The sequence below is a fragment of the Vitis riparia genome, chromosome 7 (genome assembly GCF_004353265.1).
Source record: "Vitis riparia cultivar Riparia Gloire de Montpellier isolate 1030 chromosome 7, EGFV_Vit.rip_1.0, whole genome shotgun sequence".
Taxonomy (NCBI): Eukaryota; Viridiplantae; Streptophyta; class Magnoliopsida; order Vitales; family Vitaceae; genus Vitis; species Vitis riparia.
Window position 1 is genome coordinate 16,960,881 of NC_048437.1, and position 22,729 is coordinate 16,983,609.

The 22,729-nt window shown below is 35.6% G+C and overlaps 1 protein-coding gene across 1 annotated transcript; it reads right to left on the bottom strand.

Moving 5' to 3' along the window:
• Window positions 1-13,737: 13,737 nt before the first annotated feature.
• Window positions 13,738-17,417, bottom strand: LOC117918499 (G-type lectin S-receptor-like serine/threonine-protein kinase At1g67520). The gene is made up of 7 exons (XM_034835207.1): window positions 15,878-17,417; window positions 15,560-15,673; window positions 15,275-15,474; window positions 14,957-15,167; window positions 14,598-14,835; window positions 14,367-14,523; window positions 13,738-14,248 (listed from the first exon to the last, which is right to left on the bottom strand). Exons 1-7 carry the CDS (start codon window positions 17,037-17,039, stop codon window positions 13,943-13,945), a joined length of 2,388 nt encoding a protein of 795 aa, XP_034691098.1. The 5' UTR covers window positions 17,040-17,417; the 3' UTR covers window positions 13,738-13,942.
• Between the last annotated feature and the right edge of the window lie 5,312 nt (window positions 17,418-22,729).

Consider the following 22,729-nt stretch of genomic DNA (forward strand, 5'->3'; position numbering starts at 1 on the left):
TATTTTGTTATTATTATTATCATTCCATATTTATTTATTTATTTCTTTTAAAAATTCAAATAATTAAGGTTCAATTATTAAAAAATCTGACTTCCGAATTTAATTTTCAATCTCAAAAATTCCACTATTCACGTTTATTCGTTTAAACATTATTTTTGTTAGTATTATTATTATTCCATATTTATTTATTTTAAAAATTTTCAATCATTAAAGTTTAATTATTCAAAAATCTTACTTCCGAATTTAATTTTCAATCTAAAAAATTCCACTATTCACTTTTATTCGTTTAAACATTATTTTTGTTATTATTATTATCATTCCATATTTATTTATTTATTTATTTTTAAAATTCAAATCATTAAAGTTCAATTCTTGAAAAATCTGACTTCCGAATTTAATTTTCAATCTCAAAGATTCCACTATTCACGTTCATTCGTTTAAATATTATTCTCATTATTATTATTATTATTCCATTCATTTATTTTACAAATTCCAATAATTAAAGTTCAATTTTTTCAAATTCTGTTTTCCAAATTTAATTTTTAATCTAAAAAATTCCACTATTCACATTCAACTATTTAATGATTATTTTCGTTATTATTATTATCCCATTCATTTATTTATTTACTTATTCATATATTTAAAATCTCATCTCCAAATAATTTCTCAAATTTCAATCTCTAAATTCAATCTCCAATATCTAAAATTCTATTTTTCGCAATTATTTACCTAATCTTTATTATTTCATCATTATTATTATTCCATTCATTCATTTATCCACTTATTTGTTTATTAAAATTCCGTCTTTAAATAATTTTTCAAAATTCCAATTCTCAAATTTAGTTCTCTGAAATTCCAATTCCTTTCAAATTTAATTTCTAAAATTCTCATTCTTATATTTAATTTCTAAAAATCCAATTTCAAATAATCTCTAAGACTCCAAATTTCAAATAAATTTCAAAAATCCAGTTTTCCCTCAACAGTTTTTTAATTTCTATTTGGTGACGCATGTAATATATTTTGTGCTCTTTATTATACACTGACTCCATTTTTATGATAGTGCATTGCTCGTTCGTGGCCCAGGTATGCATTCCTTTCTATTCTGGTCATTCTCTATGCATGTTTTGATTCCCATGTGTGCATGGTGATTTGAGTATCCGTTGATTTTCCTATTGATCGCCATGTTAGCTTCATTTTATTAGTAGAGACCCGACTTTAGGACTTAGAGGGGTGCTACGGTCTTTACCGTACCTTCCCAACAAGTAACCAAACCCCCGAGCTCGATCCGGTTTTTCACAGACCACCTTTTCCAAAATAAGGAGTCACACTTAGGGTTTTCTTTCTTATTTTGTTTACCCTTTTAAAAATAAAACAAAAATAAGTGGCGACTCCAAGTCATTTTTTAATAAATAAAATCATTTTTAAATAAAAATCGAGCTCGCCATCGAGTGGAAAACGCATGAGCCGAAATACGGGGTCCACACACACACACACACACACACACACATATATATATATTCCTAAATTTCAGGGGGGCATTTGCCCCTCCTGGGCACATGGTGCACACACACACTGTTGGGACCACTAATAAAGGCATCTTTAGGCATTCATTATAATTGTAATTAATTGAATTTGAGTAGTAGAGTAGTGAGTTGGAGTTTGGCTGAATTAAGTAGTTGTTATTGGACTTGAAACCGAGTCATTATCAATTGTAGAATTCTCAAATTTGATCTTGGATTGATCATGACCATGGTCAAGGCAAATAAGAATTGGCTGAGTGGGGCTAGTCTTGGCCTAATACTTCAAACCATGCGGGGAGAGGGCTATGGAAGAGCATAAGGAGTGGCTAATGAGGGGTTCCTTATATAGGTTATCTCCTTTTTGGCTGGAAATGGGCAAAAGAGTAAACATTAGCATCATGGTGATGTGGAGATAGGTTGCCGCTTGAATATATAAGCTTTTATGGATGGGTGCAAGTTTTGTAGGAGGAGGATGTTGGAACCCATATCATGGGGCTTTCAGCCTTTCATGATTTGAATTTCTATGTCGGCGTAGATGAGGTGGTGGAGATGGCCTCCAGAAAGGGATGATTCTCAGTAAAATTGAATGTTTTTAGAACCGAACCTGTAATTGAACTGGAAAAATTATCGGTTTAAGGTTCATTGATCGGACCAGCAGTCAAACTACGATCGAACCGGTGATTTCATAAATATATAATTTATAAATTATTAAAATTTAAAATAAATTATAAAAATAAAATAATAATATATATTATTTAAAAATTAAATTTTTATTTGAAAATCAGAAAGTAGTTTCAAATTAGAAATTTAAATTAAAATCATAATTTTAATTTTAATTTTAAAAGTTTAAAATTCATTTTTAAATGAAAAACTTATTTTAAAATCAAGAATTTATTTAAAATTGTAATGTTTTCATTAATTAAAATTAAAACAATAAGTTTTAAACATCATGAAATAATAAATATATATATATAAAATAACAATGAGATAAGGTAAAAAAAAAAAATCTAGAAAAAGAGAGAAGATGAGTGGGCAAAAAATGATTCCAATAGGGTTTTGGGGGTAGGGTTTCCAGTGCCGGGTGGGAGGGATTTCGACAAGTAAAAAAAGGGTTCCACCGGGGAAGAAAGGGGTGGTGGTGGCGGGGGGGGGGGGGGGGGTGGGTGGGTTCCAGTTGGCAATAAGAGCTTTTCCAACGCTGGCTTTGCAAGGAGGGTGAGGGTCCCGTCGACGGGAATTGACGACAGTGGAAAAAAAAAATTGAACCAGACAGTTCCCGATCGGACCACCGGTTTAACTGGTCTAATTCTGGTCCGACCACTTTTCGACCCAATTGACTAGACCGGACTGGAACCGTGACCGACTAGTCCGCTTTGGTTTTTAAAACCATGGTAAAATCTTGCACTTTAGGAGGAGGTGGATATTTCCCATCATCAGATTTGAAGACCTATGTCTCCTGAGAAGAACTTGGTTATGGATTACTTGAAGCATGGAGGATGAAGTTTGGTTAACTGGTGGTGTTATGTGCAAATTGAGCGAGAATCAGTCATAAACTATCTCCACTTTCTACTTTGGTCGTCTGGAGTGTTTTTCTCTACGTATGGCATATAACATATTTTTGATCATCTGTTTGATGCCAACATATGGCATAGTCCATCTTATGCCTTCCAAATAATGAGAATGAATAATTGAACATAAATGGCCTACCATGGCTAAGATAAACATGTACAATCTATTATAATATGTTATGGAGGAAAAAAAAAGGAAATTTATGTAACCATACATCAAGGGGCAAAAATTTGCTTTTTGGGAATTTTACTTTTTACTTTTGAAGGTTAGTGGTTTTGGGGAAAATAAATACCTTTCCATACGCTGTAATAATGATGTTGAGATCCTTCCAAGAATGCCTTCCTACACTTTAACACCTCTTCCAATTGGATCAACTATTTGGAAAAGCCATGTGAGCACGGTCCAAGTCAGTTGCCCACTTAAGCTAATGATATGACTCATGTCTATGCCACCATCCAACTAGACAATCCACGTGGAATGATTTTTTTAAAAATATTTGCCAAAAAATAACAAAACGGATAGTGAGATTTACCCCCAAATGCCTTCTTCTCTTTCAACCAAACCCTAACTCCAAAAACCCATAGTCTTTCTTCTTTGTTCATAGCCACAATCCATCAAAACCCTAAACAATCCATAAAGGGGGTCTACCTCCGTAATCCTGCGAACCCATTTTGCTTATCCCGCGCACCTTGGGTGGCTTCGGAGTTGGGATTTTCAGACAAGTCAAGTTACAAGTACAATTCTTGATTTTCAGGTTCGACTCACAATTATTTGGCTTGTGAATTTCAGTTTTTGGCCATGTTTGTGAACTGTTGGATGTGAATTTGATTGGATTAGTTGATCTTGTACTAGGGTTTTGTTTTTCGTGTGGTTTTGTTTTCTTGGTGCAAAGTTAGTGTAGGATTTGATGAGGGTTTTATTTGATCGTTTAGGTTGTGGTGTGATTAATAAGCATTTTTTTGGGTTTTGTTTTTTGGGTTTGGCTTGATTTTTTAATGTTTTTGAAGTGTTAATTGGGTTGATCTAGATGGTGGGTATTGAATTGGGTTGATTTTTCACTTGGTGAAAAGAGGAATTGTATTGGAGAGTGTGACCTTGGTGGGTTTTGATTTGTAGGGCTTTGGGCTTATAGGACCCAAAATTATAGGGCTGTTTGGAAAGGGTTGTTTAAGAAAATAAATGGAAATGACACTGAAAAAATGTTTGGTTAGGGGATTGGGAAACCTGATCGAAAAACTGTTTTCAATATGGAAATGGATCATTTTTAGAAAAATTTTAAATTAGTAATTTTTTTTATATAATAAAAATGGAAGCTCTTTAGAATTGAAAATCATTGAGGAAAAAAAGTTCATTCATTATATGATAAGTTGATAAATAAACATATTTATAATGTAAATTGAACGAAACAATTGTTGGGTCTAACTCAATAGTCTCATATTTAACAAAGGATGATGATATTAGATTACAATCACAAGAATTTTATCAAAGATGTGTTGAATCATATGTTGGTCCACTAGAGTCGAGTCATTTTGAGAGTGCAATATTGGGTAGTGGGCATACCTTCTCAACTGTCAATGACATAGCCATAAGCAACGACTGTAATTAATCTTCTTGTTCCATGCAGCTTCTTATCTAAATCCATGATAAATGCATTGACTACAAATTAATTAGGTCATTTTGTTTTAATTTTTACTTTAAAACTTGCAGGTGGCATTCATTATGTGAATGCGCAATGCCCTTACTCATGCAACTCACACCTTCTTCCAAAACAATGGATTCCTTTCTATACAAGTGTCCATTATCACAACCATTGATGCTGAAGGATTCAACAAGAGTTTCATTGTTAGGATGCTTTTAAGTAAATGAGCTGCAAAGGTGGAGGCAAACTATGTCCATGAAACCGATAAGGCTACTATCAAGGAAAAGAGTAAGCTAATTGAAAAGCTTAAGAGAAGTGACCAACAAAGCACTGGTTGCTACACTTAGGATCTTTAGAAAGCAAATGCACTAGCATAATAGTTGGAATCAAGCGAAAAACTTCATCTCAGAGTTTCTCATAAAAAAAAAAAAAAAAAACAGATTGTTAACCAGTGGGCATAATAGTGGTTGACCTATACATGTAGGGGTTTCCATTTTTTGGTTGATAACCCTTGATCATATTATTAGTTTTGTTTGAAGTGGTCAATAGCAAAATTAAGGGCTGACCCTTTAGTTCATAAGTAGTCTCATTGTTTTTCTTATTTAAAATTGGTTTTGTGTTATGTGGGCAGTTCGTCAAAGGAAGGTTGACCCATTGTTTAATAGGAAGGCATTCGAACGTGGACATTGTACCCTTAGAAGCAATGGAATTTGTTTTAAAAATAATAATAACATTAGTTTAGTATGGTATATTTAGAAGTCAATCTAAGGGCACACCCTTCATTTCAGAGGCATGCCTATGTGCGAAGGCATTATAATGGTATGCTATATGCAGAAGGCAAACTAGGGGCACACTCTTTGTTGCAAAGGCATGCCATGGGTATGATAACATTATTTTGGTATGCTATATACAACATGCAAACTAGGGGTGCACCATTTATTTAAGAGGTATGCCTATTAGTGAAGGCATTATATTGGTAGGCTATGTGCAATAGTCAAACTAGGGGTGCCCTCTTCATGCAAGATGTATGAATGTGGGTGAAAACTTAAATTTGTTATGCTATGTGCAGTAGAAAAGATAGGCATGCCTCTTCTGTCTATGACATGGCTTTAAAGTGATTAGATTTGATATGTGGGTTGGGTAGTAAGACAAATGGAGGCATGCCCAAAGCTAGAAATGTTGGCCCTTGATGTTCATATCAAATAAGTGGCCACCATATAAATAAATAAAAGTAATGCATTATCTGATGTTTGGTAGAGACCATATGTTCCAATGTTTAGCACATTAATGTCATAGCATCAAGTGTTATTGAAGTTGAGTTGAATTGTTCATAATTTACATGAGGCATTAATATCCGATGGCTATAGGTGTGAATAAGACTATTGTTATAGGTAATTAGTTTTGGTAGGGTTAGTTACAAATATTTATGTAAGCAATTAAATACCTAACGAGGTCGACATAAGGGATTAAAATAATTTATGCTTATTTTATAAATGAAGTACGTCTTTTTGTAAGGAATATATGTGTGTGTGTGTAAAACAATAGATGTATGTCAATTTTTCATAAGGATAGATAGATTAAAGTAAGAGGCCATGAGGTCTTGGATTAACGTTAAAAAAATGTACGTAACTTTCATCAAGTTACTAAGGAACACGATTAAAAAAATCTAAGGTACATCCGATCTTATTGTTGTTGGGACCCCCATCTTATCACGTATGGTCCATAATTTCATTTTGGAACCCATAAGAAAGTGATTGGGGGTCAATCCCCACCTAAGAACGCACCTTGGAATCTTTGGTACATCCTTTATAAAATTTGGTACATCCCATCCTATTGCTTTCGAGACCCCCATCATATCACCTAGGTTCCATAATTTCATTTAGGAACCCATAAGGAAGTAATTCGTGACCGATCCCCACCTCAAAACATGCTTTGGAAAATTTGGTACATCCTTCACAAAATTTAGTACATCTGATCCTATTGTTGTCGGGACCTCCATCTTATAACTTATGGTCCATAATTTCATTTTGGAACCCATAAGAAAGTGATTGGGGGTTGATCCCCTCCTCAGAACGCACTTTGAAACCCTTTGTACATTCTTCACAAAATTTGGTACATTTTTTACAAAATTTGGTGCATCCTTTGTAAAATTTGGTACATCTCATCCTATTTCTTCTGGGACCCCCATCTTATCACCTAGGGTCCATAATTTCATTTGGGAACCCATAAAGAAGTGATTGGTGGTCGATCCCCACCTCGAAATGCACTTTGAAACCCTTGGTACATCTTTTACAAAATCTAGTACATGCTTCACAAAATTTGGTACATCCAATCCTATTGCTTTCAAGACCCCTATTTGGACATAGATGGTTCATAATTTCATTTGGGAATCCATAAGGATGTGATTAGGGGTCGATCCCCCACCTCTGAGTGCACTTTGGAACCCTTTGTACATTCTTCACAAAATTTGGTACATCCTTTATAAAATTTGGTATATCTCATCCTATTGCTTATGGGACCTCCATCTTATCACCTAGGGTCCATAATTTCATTTGAGAACCCATAAGAAAGTGTTTGGGGGTTGATCCCCACATCTGAACGCACGTTGGAACCCTTGGTACATTCTTTACAAAATTTGATACATTCTTCATAAAATTTGGTACGTCCGTTCCTATTATTGTCGAGACCCCTTATAAAATTTGGTACATCTAATCTTATTGCCACTGAAACACCCATCTTATCACCTATGGTCCATTATTTCATTTAGGGATCTGTGTTAATTAATGAAAGGTTGTTCACTACTCTTGAACAAACTTTTAAACCCTTGATACATCCTTGACAAATTTTGCTACATCATTTACAACTTTTGTACATTTTTTATTTTATTTTATAAAATTTGGTACATTTGTAAGAAAATTTGGTATTTCAAGGCCTCATGCTACCGAGAACCCATAGGAACTGATGGGAAGTCATTCACCACCATCTAACGGAGTTTCAAACCCTCGTAACATCATCCACAATGTTTAATATATCTTTAAGATCAATCCGTTCCTTATTAACTTTAATAAAGTATTGTGCATTTTTTTAACATCAATCCGAGACCTCATGCCCTCTTACTTTAATACATCTATATATGTGTGTGTGTGTGTGTGTACGTTAATATGTGCAATAATACGTATATTCCTTACAAAAAGACTTACATCATTTATAAAATAAGCATAAATTATTTTAATCCCCTTTTTGGACCCCATTAGGTATTTAATTGCTTACAATAGTGTTTGTAACTAACCTTGCCAAAATTAATTAACTATAACAATTGTCACATTCACACCTATTGTCATTATTATTAATGCCTTATTTAGATTATAAAAAATACAACTAAACTTCATTAACACTAGATGGTATGACATTATTGTGCTAAACATTAGAACATATGGTCTCTACCAAACATTTGATAATGCATAACTTTTGTTCATTTATTCCTTTAGTGGTCGTTGATTTCATATGAACGTCAAGGGCTAACCTTTCAAGCTATCGACAAGCTTCCATTTGCCTTATTGCCCAACCCACACCTTAAATCTAGTCATCTTGAAGGCATGCCTTCGATAGAGAGTCATGCCTATCTTTTTCCTACTGCACATAGCTTAACAAAATCAAGTTTTTCACCCACATTCATGTGTCTTCCATGAAGGTTGTGCCATTAGGTTGACTACTGCACATAGCCTACCAATATAATGGTTTCACCAATAGGCATGCCTCTAAATTCAAGGGTGTGCTTCTAGTTTGTGTACTGCATATAACATACCAAAATAATGTTATCATACCCATGCCCATGCCTATGCAACAAAGGGTGCACCCCTACTTTGCCTTCTACATATAGTAGGGTAATATAATGTCATTCACCTATAGGCATGCTTCTGAAATGGAGGGTGCACCCCTAGATTGACTTCTGCACATAACATACCAAACTAATGTTATGGTATAAAAGAAATTCCATTAATTCTAAGTGTATAGTGTAAACGTTCGAATGCCTTCCCATGGTGTCAATGAGTCAACCTCCCTTTTACCGACTCCTCACATAACACAAAGCCAATTTTAAATAAGAAAAATGATAGGACTGCCTATGATCTAAGGATTGGCTACTGACCACTTCACACAAAACTAAATAATATGATTAAGGGTCATCAACCAAAAAGCGACAACCCATACATGTAAAAAAAGGTTGACCACGATTATGCCCACTAGTTAACAATCTGTTTTTTTGCCAAGAACACCATGTGAATCTATGTGACTTTAATGGCATCTTCGAACAATCATCACCAAGGTACACATTTTGTTATTACAATTATATTATCATGTAACAGATCCCACAATATTGAAGAACAACATACAATCACAATATGTGTACACTTCGACTACAAATCCAATAAATTAGTCATTGCTTATAATATGAGAAACAACAACGAAGATTACCAAATTATTACACACTAATATAAAGTCGATGTTACATTATGAAGTTTAATTAAATAGTTATGACAATGGGTTGGTGCATGTCGCACGATTATGCCCAAGCTCATTACAATAAGAACAATGAACCGTTTTTTTTTTTTTTTACATGAATTGAGACTCGATTTGATGTTTCTTAGGTTTTCTAGGAGGTTGCTTTGTGGTTCGAAGATTAAGAAAGGGATAAGTATGACCCAAGGCATCACGAACGGTTCCATCTTCATCAATCATTGGCATCTTATGCGTTACCAAAGTACGCATGCTTCCAAAGTATATATTATCTTACAAATTGTACCTATACTAGTCATCAACATAATCAGATACATCAAACCCCATTCGCCGTATAGCTGCACAAGTGTGATCACATGGAATTCCAGACATTTGCCATGCTTTGTATGTGAAAGTTTGCTCCATTAAGTCCACTTCTAAGAATGCTTTTCCATTGGATACTTTCATCGAACTACCCAAGTGTAAATAAGTGATATAATTTTCACCTTTTGCAATGTTCAATGCAATATTTTCTTCTGTTTTAGGACTAATGCACCTATTCCATTTTACAAGTCCATTTTTGTGCTTGACTAAAAGAGATCCTAACTTATCTATATGCTCAATGAAGAAAACACAAATGTTATGATGTCATTCATGTCTTAACCAAGAATTGAAAGACTCAGCTAGATTGTTTGTCATCTTATCCCAATGCATCTTCTTAAATTTAGAGATTGCCCAATGTTGAGGGTTATTTTTTTCAACCCACTTTGCCAAATCATGATTAAATGTCCTTAAAGTATCCATTGTAACCTAATAATCACAATCTAACCTAGCATAGGCGATAGAATCGAGCATTTGCAAAACATTTTCCTTTATTTCCCTCCATTTAATGTTCAACTTTGTTAGTAAGCTACTTAAGTTTTCTTTAATGTGATGATAGCAATGTGCAAGATTTTCATTGTCGAATACCTCTGAAACACTACTGATAATTCCTTGGTCCCTATTAGATATTATTATAACCTCTCTTTTACCTATGACCATCTTCAATTTTTCTAAGAACCAAAGCCAAGCCTTGTAATTCTTGGAGCTAAATAAGCAATAAGCAAGTGGAAATTATTAGCATCATACGAAGAAGCTAAAAATAAAGCACCCTTGTATGGCTCACTCACGTGGGATGAATCTGTTGATATAATAGGCCGACACCCTGTTTTAAACCCATGTATTGACATTGAAAGGGCAACAAACAATTGCATGAAATGACCATCACCCGAACATCTATATTCAAAAATCGTCCCTGGATTTGTTTCAATAAGCCTTGTACACAATCAAGGCAACGACTTATATGAGCATTGGGGCACACCATTGATTCGTTCTTTAGCCTTCTCTTTCAAGTTCCATGCTTGACAATAATTCAATTGCATTCTATATTGTCGATGAAAGTCTTTACATATTTGACGAGACAAGTAATTTGGATTTGAATGAATAACATCATCAATCATAGTTGTGTCTCGATTACAATGAACTATTGGTTCAAAAACTGACACATCTTCTAAAGAGTGGTTATGTTCATTTATAAATGTATGCACCTGAACTATTTTTGTTCTCCCAACAACACGAGTAGTTACTTTCCAAGGGCATCCTTCAACAACACATATTACAGTCATATGCTTAAGACAATTCCTCCTAAACTTATATCTAAAATGGTTTCCTATTGACATGAGATATATTGCATCTCAAAATTCATTTATAGTTGAGAAGGTATGCCCACTACCCAATATTGCACTCTCAAAATGACTCGACTCTAGTGTACCCACATGTGATTCAACACATCTTTGATGAAATCCTCATGATTGCATTCTAATTAATATCAACGTCCCTTATTGAATATGGGACTAGTGAGTTTGACCCTACCATTGTTTCGTTCAATCTGCATTATAAATATGTTTATTTATCAACTTATCATCTAATGAATAAGCATAAATATTAATGAATAAATAAATACACGAAATCATTTAAGATTAGATATTCTTTTGATATAACTTACCTTTGCCCTCCATTCTCAACTGTTTCATCGCCTTCAACTGTTGATGCTAAACATATATACACGTGTGAATTGGTCACTAAATTGAAACATGTTTGTCAAGTCTTCATCATTTTTCAATGGTTGAAGTGCATATAGATCAAATGGGAGAGTGTACGAAAATGTTGGTCCCACTATATCGATGCTCATTTTCCCACGAATCCTTGAAACAAAATCATTATATGTCATTGATCGTTCTAAACTTATACTCTCTCGTCTCCCACCCATATATTCCACACTGCCATGTTCACCCCTTACTAGCTCTCTTCCAATCTACAGATAATAGTAAATTGTATTACTTGGATCCATTTAAATGATACTCGATCATGTGTAGCCCCTATTTAGAAACATGAACCTTTAGTCAAGTTGAAACAATTAACTAATTTTTTAATAACACTGCCTAAACCAAATTACTTATAACAAAACTGATTATCATGCTTATGACCATCATACATTCATACATCATTTATCTTTGGAACTTTACAAGTGAGCTTCATTTGCATTTCATGGTCTTCAATTAATGTTGTAAATATGGACTTGCATAGAGTATACTTAACATTAAGCAATGCAATTATTCTATTTTATTTGGTAGTAATTTGTTATGTTATATAAGTTGGGAAGTGAACCTCTCAATTCATGGCCCAACCATTGTTTTTGTAACTTTTCAAGCTAAATTGTGCTAATGGCCCTGTCTTCGGGCCAACCCCTGAAACAATAGGTCTTCCTTTATTTTGTCTACTCCCTAGATTAGACCACAACAATGTTTACAACTAAGGGTCTACCTCCAAACAAATGGGTTAACTTCTAATTACTTACTGCAACCTCTTACAAAAACAATTATTTCATCCAAATGTCATTACCTAAATTACGGTCAACACCTTCATCCAAGGGTAGACCCCTATTATGACCATTACACACATATAAACAAAACAAATTTCATATTTGTGGGCGTGAGCATCAGATTTCCACCTAAGGTTCCACTACTATTTTCCCTAATTCCAACATAAATTCATGTCTGCTTTACTACATTTGTTTTATTTTCTTTTCAATTCAACCCTCATTCATTACAAATTCAAAACTTTTATGAAGAAATTTATTCAAACTTTACTCCCAATCATTTTTAAAATTCGTACTCATCTACTCATGACTAAACATGAATTCTTTTCCTATGCATTAAATTCACCAATTAACAACTATATAAAAAAACTCAACCTACTCATTTTAGAATCCCATATAAACAACATTAAACAACAAAACATCTTGAATCCCATATAAAAATTGTATTCCCTTCTCATTCAATAGTCATATTTTTTTCTCTTTTCTATATTCTTCCCAACAACCATATACAACACAAACACAACAATTCAAAAAATAAAACAAAATCAATATAGCTTACCACCATCTCATTTTCCTATCATTTATCAAATTTTAAACCATATTTCATTTCAAATAAACCCTAAATAAATTAAAATATAAAATTGAATAATATTAATGAACATTCAACATGTACAAATATGCAATGTAATCAAGTTTAAATCACAACATTCCAAAAATCACATAACTATGACAATATTCAAATCTCAAAGAATCAAAATGACAAATCAAAATAAATAGTTATTATAAAATTTAATAAAATACATATATTATCTGGAAAAACCCTTACTTTAAAAGTTAAATGCAACTACAATATTTCATTGCTTTGTTCCCTCTTTCTCTCAATTGCTTTCTTTCTCTTTTTCAACGTAAAAGCAAAAGAGGAAGTATAGGAAGGGAAGAAATGACTCTATCGATGTTGAAATGAGAAGAAGGAAAGAGGTTATTTGTCTACCTAGGCTTTGTTAGGGGTTTCACACTTGGACTTTTGTTTTCGAATTGATGTTTGGTGGAAAAATGATGATGTCGTCTTTCTTATGGTGATGGAGGAGAAATAAAATAAGGAATCATGTTTGGAGGTTCGTTTGGGGTTGATGGGTTATGGCAAATTGAGAAGCTGCCGGATTTTTTATGGATCGTTCCACCTTGTGATGGGTTGTGCTTGTGACCGAAGAAGAAAGAACATGGGTTTTTGGTGTTAGGGTTTGGTTGAAGAGAGAAGAAGACATTTGGGGGTAAATATGTTTTAAAAAATCAATTCATGTGAAGTGTCTAGTTGGATGATGACATGTACATGAGCCTTGTCATCAGCTTTAGTAGGTAGCTGACTTGGACCTTGCTTACGTGACTTTTCCAAGTGGGTGATCCAACTAGGAGAGTTGTCAAAGTGGGCATTTTTGGAAGGGTCTCAACATTATTATTACAGCGTATGGAAAGACATTTATTTTCCCCAAAATCCACTAAATTTCAAAAGTAAAAAAACAAAGTTTCTAAAAGGCAAAATTTTGGTATTTGGTGTATGGTTAGATAAATTTCCTAGAAAAAAAGGCAAATAGAGCTACAGGCTATAGGTTCAAACTATGTTTCAAATGATACCAAATCAGCTTCTGTTGTGCTTTGAAAAAGATTACCTTGAGGGAAACCTAGTTGACTCTATATCTAATAAATATATGGTGGCAATACAAATCAATCTAGACAAATTGCTGATAGGTTAGGACAAAAACTTCTGTTCTCTAGGTTTCCTGTCACCCCTTGAAATTCTCTTCTTTACCGACCTTCCGTCTCTGAAATAGTTACATATCCAGAACAACTCTCTGGCTTGCCTTTGTGTGAATCTAGCTCTAACACTTTATGATGAGTGGAAAATGCGGGTAGATTTGGGTTTGGTAGGGGCACAGTTTCGTTGGTGAGCATGGAGATAACAGCTGACATTGTAGGCCTATCTGCTGCGCTCTCCTGTACGCACAAGAGAGCAATATGAATGCATCTCAACATTTGGGTTGTTGAGTAGGAATCCTCCAGCATTGGATCCACTAGCTCCAAGCTAGTACCTTCTTTCCATAGATCCCAAGCCTGTTTCCAGTTCATTTAGGGTTGATTTACTTATGAGGTTAGTATGAAAATTTTGGAAGGATACACCGGGTGCTGTTGAAAATAATATAGAGACAAATATGAGATATAGCAGACTTACGTATACTGCCAGGTTTATGGCAAAGGCACCGTGGTTATGATGAAAGCTTTTGTTCTTTCGGCCGCTCACAATCTCCAACAGTAGGACCCCAAAGCTATAAACATCTGATTTCACCGAGAAAATTCCTTCCATGGCATACTCGGGTGGCATGTAACCACTGCATCCACAGTAGAAGGTTTAGTACATTAGACTGAAAAAGAAAGTTGACAGATAAAGAAAAGTCATGCTTACTATGTTCCAACTATCCTATTTGTATTTGCTTCCGATGCATTTCGCCCAAAAGTTCTGGCCATGCCAAAATCAGAAATTTTCGGGTTCAAGTCATGATCAAGTAGGATGTTACTTGCTTTTAGATCTCTATGAATAATTCTTAGTCTTGAATATTTATGCAAGTAAAGAAGTCCTTGTGCAATCCCCTCAATGATATTGTGACGTCTTTTCCAGTCCAATATCTTTCTTCTAGCAGGATCTGAAAATTTGGGTGAACACAACACACAGCTAGTAAATTGTTTCAAGAAAAAAAAAAAAAGATAAGAACATAAGGAAAAGTCATGCAGATAAAAGGAAGAAAAAAAGGGAAGTATTCAAACCAAAGAGGAAGAAGTCCAAGCTTTTGTTGGGCATGAACTCATAGATTAACATCTTTTCTTCTCCCTTGATGCAACAACCCAAAAGTCTAACAAGATTCATGTGTTGGAGTTTGATGATCAGTCTAATCTCATTTTTAAACTCCACCAATCCTTGGCTGGAGCCCCTTGAAAGTCTCTTCACTGCTATTTCTTGCCCCTCAGGTAATTTCCCCTGCAAAAATATCCACAATCCACAAGGAAGCTTTAATTGGGGTACTTAAAACAAAGAATGTCCTATTCCTATTACATGCCATGGATTAATGAAATAATAATATTTACCTTATAAACCGGGCCAAAACCACCCTCTCCAAGTTTATTTTCAGATGAAAAGTTATTCGTGGCAGCCACAATAGAATCAAAACTGAACAGTTTAAGATCATGAGCCCCCCTCTTTCCATCATGTTCAACATCTTTTGAATCACTAAAGCTGTTTGAAGTTGTCAATTCAAGCAGCGCAGCTTCCTCCATTTCTCTCTCCCCTGTTATACCACAAGTCACAAGTTCAATCCAACCCATTAACAAATGGCATTACTATCATCAACAAAAGTTAAAATAAAATACTACCTCTGAATTTTCTCCTTGAATAGTATAAGGAGCCCGTAAGTAACAAGACCACAAGTGCCAACAAGACCACAAGTACCACTCCTGCAATAATGACCCATATCCACCAACTGCTCCCTGCATAGATAGAAGTTGATAAATTTTGTGGTTAGAGCAGAACTGAGTGAAAGAGGGTCTTTTATGGTCTTGATATAGCTCCTCTAATGGTATTTTGAATTTTTGATCACCTATTAGGGTTGTAAATTCAATAAAAATGTTGGATTCATCAACTACTTTGCTTTGGTTACTTTCAGGAATGCAAAAATACAGAGAGACTCTTACCCGTAACTCGTGATGAGGATAAAACATAGAGCTCCTCCTGATTTGCGTCATCCTTGAGGGCTTGTGCAAATTTTGTACTCCAAAACCGACATCCAGTTCCGTTAGTGTATATACTATTATAAGCAGTACAAGAACAATCATTCCAGCATAAAGCCTTACAATCCCTAAGGCGCAAGCTCGATTTTTCTTTTATTGATGATGGTGATCCTGATATGAGAACCGATTGCTTCATGAATCCGTCTTTTCTAGTCCTGCAAGTGGGTGGGTTTTGCACTGCACACCCTGGATATTCTTCATACCTAGCGCACTGATCGTCCAGCACAAATACGGGTCTACTAGTGTCAAAAAGTCCCCCTTCCGAGGTCAATACCCAGTCTGAAACAACTCCTTCTGGAACTGAATAGCTAAAGTAAATCTCGTTTGCATTCGAAACACTGTTAAAACTGTAGATGTTATTGAAAGTGTCAGAGCTCATCAACCAAGGAATGAACTCAAAGCTCCTATCTTTCAAGGTTCCACTGCTCCAGTAGGTGCCCCCTCGGCGTTTCATCACCAATTGTGTGCCATTCCATTCCAGAGTAAAAGTCCCAGGAGCAGGCACATGTTCGCTTATCCATGAAGCAAGTGACCAGTTTCGCCCGGTTTTCAAGTTGATGCCTAGTTTCATCCCAGGCAGGAGGGTGTCTGTAGGATTATCGAAACTCGCCCATAGTTTCTCCTTCACAGATCCATCCGAATTGAACTCTTCCAAAACAAAATTTCCAGAATCAAGCAGAGTAGCTGTTGAGTTTCTGGCTGCTTGATTGGAATTCAGGACAATTGGATCACCCCCACTATGCGTGATCATCAATTTGCCATCGGCATCCAGCGTGAGATTTGCATCGGTGCCGGATATAGCCTTGTCTCTGTTAGCAACCCAAACTTTCTTGTGATAATCATCAGTTGTGTACCATATTCCTAAATAACTGCCAGATTCCAGGCTGAAGAAGCCTAGAGTAAAAGTCCCTTTTGCAGAAACCAGTAATTTTTCCGAGAATTGAAGCTCTTCCCCAGGTTTGATGGTGTCTGTCTGTGCACTAGAAATGGAAGGCACTACTCCCAACCACATACATGACAAACACAGAGACAAAATTGCACTGCTAAGGCACATGCTGCTTTCCATTTCTGCTATTCCAAGTTTCTCATGTCCATGCTTTCATGCTCTGTGTTTATCTTTCGGCCTTCAACCGCACAGTACGTTGAAAATGTCATGGGTGATCTTCCAGATATCTCACAGCATCCTTTTGGAGCCCAGTCTTCTTCGCCTACCAGACTAATTAAGGATATTGCTTGGAAAGTATGGGCATAGATTTTGGTGGGGACTAGCAGTTGAGACTTGAGAGAAGGGTGAGCATTTCTGTTCCTTTCATTGGGCTTTCTTGGACTTTTCATCACAGCATTGTCAAGGGAAAACTCAAAAAAGTTTGAAGAAGGATTGGTGAATTTTGCATTGTAACACCATCACCATGTTTAGGTTGTAGATGAAGCAAGGCTGCTACAACTGATGATTCCAAATATAAATAAATATATAGTAGGAATGAGAATTATGGTCCAAATTGAAATAAATATATAGTAGTGTAACCTTTAAGTTAAATGGAGAAAGAGTAAAAGGGCCACATCTTTTCTACCATGTGAGCTGACACTCACACGCACGCTCCTACTTCTATTTCAGTGTTTTTCTTTTTCTTAAATAAGAAAAAAGAGGGTGTAGCAGATTTCAAATGGGTCTCTCATGTCAGATATCCTCGACCATCTTGACCGCTTTTATTTTTGTTCCATGTCACCTTTTGGACAGCCAGTACAAGGTCACCTCTTCTCTGCCATGTGTGCTGATCCTTGAAAGGATGATAAAATGTTGAAGAACATCAGGTCCTTAAATTTAGGAAATTATGGTACAACTTTCTATATATTAGGAGTGTTTCTAATTTACAGGGATGGTTAGAGTTAGTTTCCAATCATATTTTGAATTTTATGAATAGGATTATGTACTATTCGTTTTCTTCTTGAATTAGAATTTCTCACATCATGGTATCAAAGCAATTTGCTCTCTCGGATTCATTGTCATTGATAACCTGCCTAAATTCATTCTTGGGCCTTAATCACCATAAATGTACTCTATTGTCTTTTGCTTTTTCGGCTCTCTTATTTTGTCAGAATCGAATCAATCTGTTTTTGGATTTTTCAATATTGGATATGTCAGAAATCATACCAGCCCCATTAATCAATATTACAGAGAGTCACCCGTGGAAGCATCCCAATACCATATGACTAGAGAACTTCATAATATTCAGATTGTATACCGCTAAACAAGAAGGAATTATCTACAGTGGTCACAACTAGTGAGGATGTTTTTAAAGGGTAGGGGAAAACTGAGTCATCTCACTGGAACATGCCCAAAACCTGAAGATCTGCAATTTATTGTTTGGGACAAAGAAGATTCTATGATTATGTCATAGTTATGGAATTCAATGTTACCTGAAATCAATAGAACATGCAATTTGGGAAACCGTTTGGTAAAGGAACTAAAAAGTACAGGATGCTGCCTGAATTTGTGAATTGAATATTAAAATCTCCATTACAAAACAGGGTAGCTGATCGATTATCGAGTATTACAATATGATGAAGAGTCTATGGCAAGAGGTAGACTATAATCAAACATTCAAATGAAGTGTTTTCTATCATCCATGCTGAAGAAAGCTGAAAAGGGGTGATGCTTGATACACCACCAGTGGATGGATCAACCATGATTGTAAAGAAACCAAGTGGAGGACCCAAACCAAATGGTACGAATCATAATGTTAACATGGAGCAAGGAAGACAGGAGTTGATGAAGAACTAAACAAAGAAGAAACTATGGTGCTCGTACAGCAAGAAAGCATGTCACACCAAAGAAAAATGTGGGAAATTTCATGGAAAACCACAAGGTCTCGACCGGGGTGATGGTACGAGGAGCTCACACTTCTTGCATCATAACTACTTTTTACTCTTCAACAGAAAGTACTTCTGACCATTAGTTTCATTTTACCTAATCAAAATAGCAAAAGCTGAGACCAAAACAACCTCTAAAAGATGTGTAGCTCTTACATCACAAATATTCAAAGCGATAGATAATACCTTAATCCAAAATCTTAGAGAAACTTCAAAAGATTTAAATGCTGTTAGACGACTATCTGCAGCACATACAGCAACGTCATCATGTTCCGTGCAGGCAATTGATCTAGCACGGGTTTCAACTCTCTGATAAAAATTCATTGAATGTCTGCGTATAAAGTTAAAATTCAACTTATTCAGAAATTCAACTATAGTTGAAAGTCTTTACACTTTAACCCTTTCTTCTATAAATAACAAGCATGACGGCAGCAACACGCATGGACAGGGAGTAGAGTAGAGAAAGCAAGGAAGCTTAGTTAGGATATTTTCATGAGCAATAAGGCACAACCATCTCATTGACTAAGATGACCACTTAGTTCTTTTATGTAAAAAATTGAACTATCTTATTTTAAGTTTCTTTTTCCTATTCAATGCAAAGACCTTTTCATTTTCAGTTGATGCTAGGAGCATTTGGATTTAAAATTTTCGGCAAATGCATATGCTTTTCGTCTTCACGTTTACTTCACTTCTAGTAGAAAATTCTTCTTCCCTTGAGTTTGCTGTAAGTAGAGTAAACAAGGTGACTGATTTTTCTTCTTCACTGAATCTGAGATACAAAGCCATGATTTTTGAGGTTGATTTTAGGTTAGTTAAGGAGAGGAAAATTGCTTCATTATTGTCAACACATGCTACCACTACTTGAGAATGTCTTGAGTGGATGGTAGATGGCAGAGTGATATCCGATGTAATGAGCCTTTAGGTAGCTATACCCAAGTCTCCCTTAGAATTGTTTGGATTAACCAAAGGGATGAAAACCCCTCAAGTAGGGTCAGTCCTAGACATGGATCACAATAATTGTATTGCAAGGAGACAAGGTAATGAAGGCGGTACTCTCTCATTCCCTAATTTTCCCTTTGGTTAATTTTCAAGCAATTAATTGCTCATTTTCATCACTAAAATTCAGAGAATTTTCCCCTTTGATTTTCTTCAACACACCACATTTTCACTCTTCTTTCTCAAGAGTTGATAATAGTATTCCAAACTGTAAAAAACAACTCACTTTCCCTATGAAAAACAACACTCAAATCCCTTCCAAACTATATTTCAATCATGATTCTTGCGGTTAGTGACAAGAACTCAAATTAAATACTTGGATGGCTTTAAAAATGTCATGTGTTTGAGGTACTCATAACAAGCCTAGTTCTTCAATTTGATGTTAATGCCTTAAAGAAACCCATTTGATATGTTTTGTGAGATTTTGCAAAATTAAGGTAGGTTTGGTGCATTTCCAAAACTTCATGGAGAAAGAGTACCTAAGTGGGGTACACTATCACTAATAGTGCACTTCAATCTGAGCAAGACCTCCAATAGCGCACTAGGGAGAACTCCTTGTAGATGGTGCACCCTAAGAGCATTAATCCAAATTACACACTTAAAAAAGTGCGTTTAGATTGCACGCTTTTAAGTGATGGTCTGGATTGCGCACTTCAAAGAAGCGCACTTAAAGGCCTTTGCTTAGATTGCGCACTCCTAAAGGATACCTAGATGAATAGCACACTTCCCTTAGGTGATTCAACAATTGCGCACTTCCCAAGCACATTGAGACGGAAGCACATCACACACCCCATCATGCATAGAAATCATAAAGCGCACCCCATTTAAAAGTGGGCTATTGCTTATAAATACGGGAACTGTAAATAAACAAAGGGGAGGGGGGATTAATAGGGAAATAAGTTAGGTTGTTTTAGTTGTTCTCTGTTTCTTTTCCTTTCTGTAACTTTTCCTTGTTTTAGTAAATCTTTCTTTTTTAGTTTTAAGTTTGAGCATTTGTTTGTGTTTGCGTCTTTTCAATTGTATGTTTTGGTTTTCTTGTGTTTTCCATTTCAAGGGTGAAGGGAGTTAAGGTCTCCATTTCTTAGTTCAGTTCGCTGTTGATTTAACTATGAATGGTTGAAAGGGACCTTTCTTAGGTTAGTGGTTATGAGCACTGCAAAGAGCCTCTATTGACTCAGGTTAGAGTATATGAGGACTGTAAGGAATAATCACTGGTGGACCCATAAACCAAACACAGGCCTATTGCAAGGACCTAAAAAAGGAAGAATCAAACTGAGTTAATCTTTCATTGAGGCAGTTGATGCTCATGTCAACCAAAGCCCTCCAGTTGGTAGAAACGCTTGGCTTGATCCCAAAGCCACAAGCACAAGGTCAGAATGTTGTTGGTGAGTTAGGCAAGAGAGAATTTTAGTAAATTTTTGCTCTTGGAGTTTGTTGTCTTTTGAGTTTCCGGTCACCCTTGAAAACTCACGATTAATCTCATTTAAGTTTTGTTTTTGTAAAACTTCATTATTAAAACTATTTCCAAATTCTGTCTTAAACCAGAGAGCCCTACCCTGTGCAGGCTCAAATCACTTAGGAACCTGACTTGTAGATGTTTTGACAATATTTCAAAAAATGGGAAACCCAATAAACTTTGCACACTCACACACCAACACACTCCTATGAAAAAAACAAAAGACACAAACATCAACCTTTTAGAAAATGTAACCACAAAATGTAGCAGTTAACACCTCCACTGTATTGTGCAGAAAGAAGCAGTGTATTATCTTCTTTGCCCAAAAGCCACAATACTAGAATTTTGGGGTTGAACGGAGTACCTCAGATCCTTGGCCCTTAGGCTAAACTAAAGAACCAACAAGCATATTGAAGCTAATCTGTTAAGAAAGGGGCTTTGGGCCTTTTAAAAGACTTCATTATAGCCACCGACCCAAATAGACATCGTTGTCTTGAAGAGGGGATTAAGACCATTACCACTAACTCATCCTCAACTAGCAAGGAAAACCTATTTTCAAGATGCCTAAAGGAATTTGAATTTGAAATGGTCAACCAGCTGTTACGCATTTTAGAGTAGTGTTTACCATGCTGCCACTTCTCTATCCGACTGCTAGCCATTCATTCATGCTGATGACATTTCATAAGCCAAATCACAACAAATTGGACTCACCAACTCAATTAGTCAACTTAAGGACAAGTTTGAGGGTAGCATATATCAAGAAATCAACAACGCGAGAACCACAGGAAGAGAGATAGTTCTGTAAGCCACAACTAAGACCATCAATCACTTCGTTACCTTCCAGAATCATGACCTTAGTGAAAAATATACCAACTTGGGAGGCCTATAATACATCTCCACCACCTTCCTCGAAGATAAATCAAGGACTTATCCTCAAGAGTGATAAGGTCAACCCTATGTAATTGAGACTTCATCTCCCTAGGATCACAAAGAAAACTCCATCTTTTGGCAACAAGTGGGTGAATCTAATCATTCCCTTCAAGAGCAAATCCTTGGCCATCGCCCTGGTTAAGAGAGTCCAATCAACCAGGGTTGGGGTTTTACACACACCACAACTTAGGAAGTCCTAGAAAGACATCATTCCTAAAAAATGTAACTGGTGATTAGAGAGCAGAGATATTATTGACTAATTTTCCTTCATTGGCTCATTGCCTTAGGTTACAGTAAGGACCGTTCCTTTTGTTTTGGTCAGAATTTCTTGCCCTCTACCTAGAGATCTTACAAATATATTGGTTGCTACAGTCTAGGAGCGGAACTCAGGAGGAGATTGTTGTAAAAGGAGGTTTATACAATTCATTCTTTGGGTGATTGCTTTGAAATTAATACTAGGATCTTTTAGAACAGGAAGAGCTTCATACTAGGATCTTTTAGAA

Bases quoted from the DNA above. Each gene is read 5' to 3' on its own strand.
- LOC117918499 (XM_034835207.1), bottom strand. From the start codon at position 17,039: ATGGAAAGCAGCATGTGCCTTAGCAGTGCAATTTTGTCTCTGTGTTTG. The intron at 15,168-15,274 runs GTAAATATTATT...ATATTTTTGCAG, and splicing joins GTTTTGGCCCGGTTTATAAG to GGGAAATTACCTGAGGGGCA. The intron at 14,836-14,956 runs GTTTGAATACTT...CCAAATTTTCAG, and splicing joins CTTGGACTTCTTCCTCTTTG to ATCCTGCTAGAAGAAAGATA.